The sequence below is a fragment of the Centruroides vittatus genome, unplaced genomic scaffold, assembly GCF_030686945.1.
Source record: "Centruroides vittatus isolate TY-2023 unplaced genomic scaffold, ASM3068694v2 contig_2066, whole genome shotgun sequence".
Classification (NCBI taxonomy): Eukaryota; Metazoa; Arthropoda; class Arachnida; order Scorpiones; family Buthidae; genus Centruroides; species Centruroides vittatus.
The window spans coordinates 22,279-34,371 of NW_027121280.1; the positions used below are offsets into that span (position 1 = coordinate 22,279).

Here is a 12,093-nt window from a genome sequence, read left to right on the forward strand (position 1 = left end):
GGACGGGACTACTTTTCATCCGGTCGAGTGTAGGAGGGAAGATGGAGTCGTGGTAAGGCGATAAGCGAATATTCGAGCAAACAAGACACCATGTAACAGGATAACAACGATTTAATGGAAAAAATACGTTACAAAAATCTGACATTAAAGGGGTGACATATATAAAAAGCTATATATCCCTATCACTCGAGGAGAGAGAGAGAGAGAGCTCACATAAACGGGTTCCATACTTCTTAGAACATCAGTATTTCTAATATCCTGTCGGTCACAAGGATCGATAATTCCTTTAAAGGGAAGGGTCGGTAACTCTTGAGGCACAAAGTAAAATTTTCCGTTAGGCACAAAGGACAAGATAAACTAGATCGTGACTCGATCTAGGTCGATGATTGACTCCCCGCGAGGGGGGAAGGAAGCATCTTATATAGCTTTTTGCTGGGAAAGTTGGTCACGTGAATGTGCTTAGACCAGAGGTGTTCTCGGGATTGGAAACAATACGGCGAATTCGGGCGCTAACTATAAACTTAAGTTGCAAGATGATCTGTGCTCAGCGTAAGAACAATGGATAGTTGACAGTTATACGGCCGGGGACGCATATTTTCTCGGCCAGGACCGTTTTAGGCAGGATGTTTATAATAGGAAAAATTTCAATTCAAAATAGGGAACAATGATTATAATTTTATGTTCAGGGGGATTTCCAGATCTCACATTCGTGTTATCTAAAAGTCACCTATACCTCAATATACGAAACATATCTTTCAACTTTGTGTAGCCCTGAGCTTGATATCAGTTCGGAGTCATCGTTACGTACGGACCTTAATGTAGATAGACTTCATGACGTCATAGAAAGGGTGAGTGAGCTAAACGGAATACGTTAGAATATTTAGATAGTGTTTTATTTTTGTGATAATCATTGATAATCATCTCTAGTTTAGAAAATTTATTTTACTTTAATAATTACTTTCCTGTCTGTCATATATAACCGAGGAAAACTATGGCGATCGGTGAAAAAATGACCTTCCAAGCAATGTTCCCTCTAAGCTGCGCGGCAGCGCACTGATCGAAAAGTTGCCGCGCAGGCAAGCGTTCACACTGATTTGAATTGTTGTCTACATATTTCTCACTCTGTCTGCAACATAATTATTGCTACGTACATTTCGATTAAATACATTAAATCATTGACAAAACATAATATTTTGTATGGAAGTATGTTTTTAAATGAATTTTAATTTCTACTTTATAATTAATTATTTTAATTTTTATAGGAAAAAGTAAAAGTTTATTTTTATGTTCAGAAAATTTCTTTGCTCAGAGAAGTACTGTATATGTTTCGCTCAGCTACAAAACAAAACAAAAAAAAAAAACAAAAAAAATTAGAGGAAACATTGCTTCCAAAATTTTTAGTTTTAAGTTTCCAGCAATTTTTCTGTATATATGAATGTTCATGTGGTGTGTGTGGGGGCACTATTTTGTTCACCTTTTTTGAAGTATAACTCCTTTGCTTTTTGTAGAGAATCTCTAAAATTTTCAAAAAGGTTTTTGTATTGGGGCATTGATGCTATTCAATTTTGGTGGTTAAAGGTCAAGGAGTGAACAGACAAACGAGGGTCTTGTGACATGGTTAAACTTAATGATGATTTTACTCGTTATTCCCATTGACAATTATTTTTTTTATAAAACTCATCCCTACTATAAAAACTAAGCTTTTTGCTATTTTATAATGATTAATAATATAAAATGAATTTATTATTAAAAATCATAACAGGAAGCAGCACACACAAAAATGAAATTTTGCTCTGTAAGTTAAACAACTCGTTGCTGGAGTTTTTTAATGAAGTAAGTGATAAAATTTAATGAAAGATTTTATATCATATAATTAAAGAAGAAAATTTATATATTTTAAAAGATTTAGCTTAGAGAATGGAAATTTTAATCACTATACGATATAATTTGAACATGAATTTCTCTGATATTTAATATCGTTTTATTTTTTTCCATTCAGCTAATTTTCATCTTGAAAATACAGAAAACAGAAACTAAAAAATGAAAAAGAACGAAATTCAATCCTGCAAGAATGAAATCCATTATTCACTCTTAAGAATTTGTATTTTACAGGCTTGAACGTTGTGAATTCCTCTTTTTATGAAGGAAGTATTTTTTAAAAATACGATATTCGTTTTATTCGAATTTAACGTATTATACAATTATGAATTTAACAATACGAATGAATAGGATTATGAATAAAACATTCTAATGTTAAAAAAGTCAAATTAAATTGAATTTATAGAATTTATTTCATGTGTGTTGTTATCATTTTCAGTTGTTCTTCGGATGAAACACAAATGTTAGAAGAAAATATCTTCCAAGATTAAAGAAAAAAATTGTATATTAGATACTGTTTTACTTACATCGATGTTTTTCATTGTAAAATATAATTGAAGAAGCAGGAGAGAGACCTATTTCATGGAATAAGGATCAATCGAAAAGCAGGAAGATATACAAACAGTTTTATGTTTTACAGAAATTGTTTAATATGTTGTCTCTAATTACCTGTGATTGAAAGTATTAGTAATATGATATATTTATACTCGAACTTTATGATCTTTAAATTAGTTATTGTGCTTTGGTACAGAAATCTACTTTTAGATATAAAAATGTTTATTTTTAGTTAAATATTATTAGTGGTTGATTGTTGTGATTGAAGAAAATTAATTGATTATAGACAGATTAAATCTTAGTTAAAACGATTTTTTTAATTGCAGATAAAAGGAACCGAAAGAAATTTTCATGTAAACACTGCAAGAAGAATTTCAAAACGAAACACCATTTGCAAAATCATGAAAGAATACATACAGGAGAAAAGCCTTACACTTGTGATGAGTGTAAACAGAAGTTTTCTGTAAAAGGAAGCTTAATTAGACATTTTCGCACTCACACTGGAGAAAAGCCTTACACTTGTGATGAATGTAGACAGAAGTTTTCACGGAAAGAGCACTTAATTATACATCTTCGCACCCACACTGGAGAAAAGTCTTACACTTGTGATGAGTGTAAACAGAAGTTTAAACAAAAAACGCATTTAAATATACACCTTCGGACCCATACAGGAGAAAAGCCTTACTCTTGTGATGAATGTAAACAGAAGTTTAGAGAAAAGGGAGACTTAATTACACATCTTCGCACACACACTGGAGAAAAGCCTTACTCTTGTGATCAGTGTAAACGGAAGTTCTCTGTAAAAGTAAGCTTAATTAAGCATCTCCGCACTCACACTGGAGAAAAGCCTTACTCTTGTGATGAATGTAAACAGAAGTTTAGAGAAAAGGGAGCCTTAATTACACATCTTCGCACACACACAGGAGAAAAGCCTTACACTTGTGATAAGTGCAAACAGAAGTTTATACAAAGGGGAAACTTAATTATACATCTTCGCACTCACACTGGAGAAAAGCCTTACTCTTGTGATGAGTGTGAAAAGAAGTTTACACGAAAGGAAAACTTAATTGCACACCTTCGAATCCATACCCGAGAAAAACTGAATGAAGACTGAAACTGAACTGACTGAATTATATCCAAAGAAATTCATTCGAAACATAGACTTAAAAAAAACATTACAATATTCACAATTAGAAATAATTTTCCTTCGAAACCTAAAATTTTTATTTATGTGTAATAATCAAAAGGTTTAAGTAAAACTGGTTTAAAATTAAAATCATTTCTTAACTTTTTTTCAATTTCCTGACATTTTCAACTAAAAAACATTACGATATTCATACTCTGGTGTGATTTCCTTCCAATTTTATAATTCTATAAAAAATAACTCTTTTGTTGATCGACAGAACTCCGTATTTATTAGCACACTTGGTTTTAACAGAAAATTTAGAGATTTCGAATTTGCTGAAATTTTCTATTTACAATTTTCTGTTTGTTTGTTGGAAACATGCTTTTATTTTAATAAATTTCATTATCATAACTTCATATTAATACCTGAATTGTTATAATAATTAATAATATAAAAACGTTTTTTATAACAAAATATCATTAAAAAATGGCGCCAGACACAAATTAAATATTATTTTTAAAATTACGCAACTCATTGCAGGAATTTGTTTTGGCTTTTTTTGGTTGAAATTGGTAAAAATCTCGGAAAGTCAAAGTTGATGCGATTTCAATACTTTACTGTGTTATATACACAAAAAGCCGGGAAAATAAAATGGAAAATTAATTCCGGTTCCCAATCGTTTTCGTGTATTGTATCGTTTCCTTTAAAAACAATTTTTTTCGTCGATCCTTTCAATATTATGTAGTATATATATTAAACAATATTATATTATGTAGAATATTTATGCCATAACCTCTTATATAGTTTTTGAAAACATCTACGTACGTTTATTTAAGAAAAAAAATGTGTAAAATTTTAAATATTTTTTAATTCTTGCAACTGTTAGCCATTTTTACAAACTTTCTCCAATACCGACCAAGTCGGGAAATCTGGAATTAACACAATAAAATATATTGATATTTAAGAAAGTATCTCAATTTTGGTTAATAAATCATAAGGAAAACAATTGTAAATTACTTATCAGCAGTGGTGATATTCGGCGGGTTCGCACAGGTTCGGCTCAACCCGTTGTTAAAATTTTCAGTTTCCCGAACCTTGTTAAACACACGGAACATTTCTCAGTGGGTTTGTTTTTTTTTAAAAAAATATATTAAAATATGCGTATTGTACTCTGTAATACTACTAAACTAGAGCCTTATACCCCGTTCGTACCGAGCATTTCAATCTAGATTGTGAGCAAGGTCAGGGAGTATGTCTTGGTGCGATCTCTCTCGACCGTTTCAATCGAGGTTTTAATCGCGATCGATTCAAGAGAGTTCTTGATCCAGTCATAAGAGAGATCCCAGAATGCCACGCGCGCGAAATAATACAAGATGGCTGTCGAACACGTGTCGGGCTATGGACAGCGAAAGAAAAAGTATAATGTATCTTGAGAGATCATGACACGTGTGTATTTCCAGAAGCGCCATTTCGCGGGCAAGATTACCCCTGCCTAAAAAAAACAAGGTCGACAGCCCTAAAATATTATCGTTACCTGCCCATCACCCATGGCTCGTTACGTTCCAAATACGCCACTGATTATTAGATATATCGCAAGAAAAGGTATTGTATTTATTTCTATTCAAAACTTCCATTTCATTTGTCGGTGATTGTCAGGGAAAAATTTTCTGCTAGCGAACCCCTTGTTAAATATTTCGAATATCACCACCGCTTATCAGCAGTTTACAATAAATATAAATTATTCAAACAAATTTGATTTTGTACTCGACTTTTTCAACGAAACCAAAGTACTTCTGGCTTTCAATATCAAACGGCATAAGAAAGCTGCACAGCAGCGTCCGAATGGATAAAATCATTAAACAAAGATAGGCGGTCACCGTCATCGGGCTGGATACGTGGAGTTTTCTGTTTTCATGATGTTGGTAACGACTCACGTAAATTTTTTCCTCGTTGTTTTATTAGCAAGTCAACAATTTGGCCATTAAGATCATCTGATTGTATCGAACACGTAGTTATAATTTTGTAGCCAACAATGACACGAATATGTTGCCATAAAGCTAACTAGGGTCAATTGAAATTCACGATTGAAGCAAAGGAATTAACACTTAGACGAAATTTAAAGCGATTTAATTACTTTTGTAATTTCTGCTTTTATTGGTATGTTTTCATTCCTTGTTATTCAATTGAAAGGAACAAGCAGCTCTTCGCTTGCTTTTCGTCATTTCCAGACGAATGACAACCCAGAACTCACCACGTAAAGGTGGCTGCTTTTGAGTTCCACCAAGAGTTAGAAAAAATCCTACTCTACAAGTGACCAACATCACTTACCGAGTTTTATTCACCCTAACTCACCAATAAAAATATTTAGAACTACCTCTTAATACTTAAAATTGAACTATTTCAAACTTAACGTATCATTACTTGATTTGAGAGAATAACTTTAATAATAACCTATGATATTTATATTTACTTATTATAATAATAATACTAATAATAATAAACATTAATAACTTAATGAAGACAGAAGATGCAACCGGCGGGTTCGCTACCTTCCTGCAATCCGACGGGCTTTAAAGATACGGAACACAGAGAGCCTTTCATCTGTCTTCTATCGAGGAGTTTTAAATATGCGAACACAAAGATTCTCTCTTTATCTCCCGTCGGCCTATTCGCTCAATCGTGTCTTCAAAAAACCAGACACAGGTTTTCTGCCTTCCATACATTCCTGAAGTATACTTAATGAGAAAATTTCCGAGAAGTCTGAGAAAAAGAAAGATAAAACGTGAAACTTTCGAACAAATTTACGCTTAACAATAGCCACTTACAATAGAAAAAGCCAACAATACATTCTAGCAATTCGTTACGTATTGTTGGAATATATTTTTAACAACGCGTGACGTATTACGATTTCGTCATGTTTTTACTTTACGTATTACGTAAAAACATTAATCAAATTGAAATATTTCAGAAAGAATTATTTTGTTAAAATAATATTTATTAGAAACAGGATTATTGAACTATTTTAAGTTAAAATAATCTTTTTCTAAGAAATGAAATTATAAAACTGTCAAATTATTCATTTATTCTGCAGTAGTGTTATCTGTATTTTTGAAAATCCAAAAAGCAATTTGTAATGATTGTGGCCCTTTGTACGCCAGGTAATGCTACCAGAATGTCTTTATACAAAAACCTCCCTGCAAAATCTCTGAGATTTTCGACAAAAGGCACAGAAGTGTGAGAACAAAATTATGCCTGTTACACACACTAACATCCATACATTAGGAAAGAATCACAGTGGTTTTGTGTTTTCAACGTTTCAAGGTTTCGAGCGCCAAAGTGTAGAAGAAATATTGGGAGGATCATTTTTCTACCGATCGCCATAATTTCTCTCTTATATATAACAGAGCCGGGAAAGTGAAAACAAGCTTAATTATGTGAGAAGCCGGATTTTGTCAGAAATATTTTTCGATTTCATCATAAATATTTTGACAACTGACGTTGTTGTTTATCCTTTACTACCCGAGAACTCAATTTGCGGCGAAGAGACGCTTTCCCGTCATCCTTTGACCTCCCGGCCGTGCGTTACCTTATTAATATCGCTGACGGCCTAATGAAGCAATCGTCGCTCATTCCTCCCCTACTCAACGAGTCATCACCCGGTCCTATAACGGAAGTCGACTCGAATTAACTCTGACGCGCCGTCTCTCAGATCTCCTCCATCCCGAATCCGATCGTCTGCGCACGCGACCGCTAGCGTGACATCGTAACAATAACAACATTGGCATTAAACAAAACAGCCCTAGGTGCTGTGAGGTGTCCTATCCCGACGTCAAGTGGTGCGGATGCATAGTGGGCGCTTCGCATATTATCACAATTATACGGCTAAATGATGAAAAGAGATGACTGATTATGAACACAGGTGTATTTTAAAACAATTCATCAAGTCGTCTTTATACTTAATAAAGGCTCAATAAAATTTAATGCCAAATTAGAATAGAGAAGAACGAATTTTGTTCTTACTTTCTCAGCTGTTATACATAGGAAAAGTATGGCGATTCGTCAAAAAATAACTCTTTTAGATTTTTAGATTTTTTTGCCGGATCACCATACTTTTTCTCGAAACGTCGAGAAATGCAGAAAAATTCGGGAGTAATTTCTTTATGTCTTAATGTTAGCGTGTGTGTAAGGGCATCATTTTGTCCATTGTCTTTGAAGCTAAATAATTTTTGTGCTTTTTGTCGAAAATTTGTGAAATTTTTCAGGGTGGTTTGATTGTTAGTGGGATTCATGCTATTAAATTTTAGTAAATAAAGGTCGAGAGGTTGGGGAGATAATGGGGGTCATGTGTATCTTTAGCAGAGTCCGATTTAATAACGATTTTACTCGTTTATAAATAATTCCTTCGTAATTTTTTTTTTTATAAAACTTGTTCCTGCCCTCAAAATTAAGCTTACTGCCATTTTATAACAGTTAAAAATATAACAGATTATTGAATAAAGAATGATAAGAGATGAAGCCACCAAAATTTTAAACGTAACTGGTTTATTTTTCAAAAAAGAAACGGGCAGTTAACGACATCAAAGTATTAAAATACCAACAATAAGGAAAACCTTTAATTTAAAATAAAGCCTTTCAAACACAATCTGAAGTGAAATATAAACAATACATATTGTTTCCATCATACATAAAAGTACAATATTTAAACCAGTAGTAAATAGCCAGGACGATAATTTAACAAGAATATTCTAAAAACAACTTTTTTGAAATGTTTTTGTATATCTTAAATATAAATATTTTGGCCTAATTTTGTATTAGTATATACAAAATTAAATATTTATATTTAAAATTAACTAACCTATAGAGCAATGTTTTACAACTACATTATCGCTTAAAAGTATGAGGTGCAATTTTAAAATCGTCATACTACCGTGTTGGATAAATAGCATAAGCATTGTACTGTACAAGTATAAATAAAATATTGTTATCGAATAAATTGTTACGTAGTCATTAATATTGTATTATTGCAAATGTAGCCTATATTATTTCAAAATGTACAGTACGTAAGCCTTTGATTTCTCCAGCAAAGTGTGTTTTAAATTCTTCAACATGAACAAATAGGTTGGAAAACACTGCTATACAGTAATCCTTTGTTCCTAGCTTTTTAAAATTTGTTTTATACTTCTGAAATGGCAACAAAATTAATTTTGAGATTACGGATGAGTTTTATAAACCAAAAAAAAAAAAAAAAAAATTGAAAATGCTACTAATAAACAGTAGTTAAAAAGCACTAAAATATGTGTTTTTTTCCTGTATTCTTCGTTTTTTCCATTCGTTTTCATTTACTAATGTTTCGCAATTCTGAAAATTATATTTTAGCGTTTATAACAGAATAAAGAAAATAAATGACTAATCTTAGCCTAAATAAGTGATTTAGGAAGAAGTGTGGACGGTTCCGACCGAAGAAAAAAAAAGGGAGAAAATGAAGAAAATGCTTTGTTTTGAAATGTTTCGTCAAATAAAACGTTTGTCTTTTGCTTAATTAAACTATATGTGTTTTTGTAAGTTTTTATCTCTGCCAGATTCACCGTTGTTCAAGAATCAAAATTGTAAGGAACGACCGTAAGACAGACGGAAAGAAGCGTTTGATTGAAAGTCATTTTTCCGGCCAATCGGATTCTCTTTCTCTATTGGTTGGAATTAAAATAAGCTACGATTGGTCTCCCGCAAGTGCAGTAGAACCTCCTTAATAGGACGTTTGCGAAAGATCACGGAACGAGATCGTGAGTAAGAGAAACACCAATCGGAGACGATAGGAGGAGAAAAGAGGTGGAGCTACCGGTCGAAGTCGTCTTTTTTTTTCTGTTCATTTATTTGTACTCTGCAAGCGAACAGAAAATGATTCGGTGCAATCAGAAACTTTGAAACATTTCATCTTTCTCTTTAAATATTTTATTATTCTATTTTTCCCCCATGATCATTAGATGCGTTAAAAATCCTAATTTTTTGAACAAAAAATACGTTCAAATAATTATTAATTAAGATATTTGTTGTTCGTGTTTATTATTATTATTATTATTATTTTAAGTTCTACTTAATACTTAATAAATAATTTTGATCGAACAGAGTGGCACATTTTTGTAAAACTTTCATCGAATATTATCCATATTCAATTATTTTAATAATTTATTTTTAGTTTATGCAAATTGATAAGGTCATTTTCAATTATATATTGTGCAGGTAAAAAGTCCTATTCACCGTCTACTAATAACTTTTCGTTATTTATATTATCAAATCCACAAATTGCAATCCCGACTTCGAACTCTTTTGCCTCGTGTAAATGCGGAAACTTATACTAAAAACATGCTTTAATTTTAAAGTATTTTCTTGATTTTTTGAAGAATGAAATAACAGAAAAGTTGAATTTTTTTTAGTTTTAAAAGAACTGAAATGAAGCATACAATGACTAAACAGACATTTTATAATAAAATAGAACTATCCCAGAGAAACTATTTAGCAGATTTATATCTGGCGATTACGGCTAAATCTATGCTTAAATAGTTTAAATCAGAAGTTTCAATTTTTTAGTTTTGTTTATCAGCTCTTTTCCATAATCAGATTCAATTCACTGGTTCTTGTTTATTCTAATTAAAAAAATAATAATAAATTGCAAATATGTTTCTTAAATTATTTTCACATAACCGACGATACACAAAATTTAATTAAGCACTTTCGCTTGTTACATTCGAGATTCTTCAGAATGTTTAGAAAAAACAACGAAATTCTCATTACAAGTACTGTACCATACTGTACGTAGAACAGTTTTTTTTGAATCGTAAATTTAAAAAACTAGTTATATCGGTTAATGATTGTATTAATTTTAATTGTTGGGTAATAAGTATTGTTTGGGTATAATGTACTGTACTTTACCATTAAGGTAAAGTACAGTACATTATACTCAAACAATACATAAAGGAGAACATAAATGAAAGAGATAAATCATACAAGCGCAAATCTTGCTTATGAATGCAAATGGAGGATCTCAGTTTGCAAGAATAAAATGTTTATAACTTCGTTATCTAAATAATAAAATTTACAGTAAAGCCACTATTAATAAACACTTCATTAATTCTACGAAGTTTCTGTTGTAAGTCACACGGTGTAGAACAATATAAACCCTTCGAATATGCAAGGTAATTACTGATTGGACCTAATATGGACCATACTGAAAAGACTTCTTATTGGTAACTTCGGTAATGTATAAACATTCTAGATAATTGATAGAAAAGCTTAACTGTCAAAAAGAAAGCGGAAACATGTACGATTTTTACTAGTGCGAATTTAACTACTAGACGAAACGATGTTTATGAGCCTTGGCTTCCCAATATATCCTGGGAATGGCAATAAGCTTTGGTTATAATTTTATAACATCATAAATTCTTATAGCCTCTGATCATAATCTTTGTGCCTTAATTACTTGTGTCTCCATCACAATCACTACGGAAGCTTCTTTGTAGCGATAAACATGGACACTAATGGAAAAATTTCGTTTCGTATAGCATATCCTTCCAGCAGAGGTTATGATATTTTATTTTGTATTGAATTTTGTGTATTCGGTTGTGAAAATAATTTATGAAGTGTTCGCCCTTGCGAGTTTCAACACCAATATCCTTATTTAAATTACAAATATGATAAAAGAAAAAAATCAAATAAGAATTAATAATATGTAAAAAATCAAAAAACGTATTCAAAATCAAATCAAATTCAAAAATCAGAAAACGTACACGATTCTGAACTTTGATTTATTTTATTTTACTAAAATTGAAAGTAATGCAAATTATTATTAGATTACAATGTGTGTATTTTTATTATATTTTTAAATATAATAAAAAAATAATTTTTTCAGTCATTTCCTAAACGAACTCCGTCGTTTATAAAAACGCCAGAGAGTTTAACTAATCCCCAGAAAATGCTAGTAACCTCGAGAACCATAGTCTAGAGCTCTGGAGCTTAGATCATCAATTCAATCCCGTAAAGTAGACTTTCCGTTTTAAACAGGAAGCATTGTTGCGCTGTTAACGTAGTATAAATCAGGTTTTATTACAAAAATAATGCTGAAGATGTGAATTAAGTACGTAATTTTGTGGCGATGGACGAATCTCGATGTATGTGAATTCGCTCGTGAAAATTTTTGAATTGCACTGGAATTCAGGTTTTCCAGAGATGCAGACCGACGCCTTTTCCTCACCGTCCGAGCCTTCCACATCACTCTTTATCATTATTATACACCGCGCGCGATAAATTCCGAAAATGAAGGGGGAAAATAAAAAAGTTAACCAATTAAAGGTAAATTAATACTGATTATCTTAACTAAATGTAAAGTTTTAACTCAGATATTTTTAGAGATAGTTTACAATCGATTTTAAACTTAATTCATTATAAATATTCTTGACATTTAGCAAAAAAGGCAGACGTCGATTACAATGAATCTGGACTAATTGTTTAATCTAAAATTCGTTGAACAATTCCAATTTTGT

At 31.7% G+C, this 12,093-nt stretch overlaps 1 protein-coding gene across 1 annotated transcript; it reads left to right on the forward strand.

Annotated features, from left to right (window-relative positions):
* The first annotated feature begins 533 nt into the window (after positions 1–533).
* On the forward strand, positions 534–3,547 carry LOC136970620 (gastrula zinc finger protein XlCGF57.1-like). Its single transcript, XM_067265066.1, has 2 exons — positions 534–549; positions 2,736–3,547. Exons 1-2 carry the CDS (start codon positions 534–536, stop codon positions 3,545–3,547), a joined length of 828 nt encoding a protein of 275 aa, XP_067121167.1.
* Positions 3,548–12,093: the final 8,546 nt, after the last annotated feature.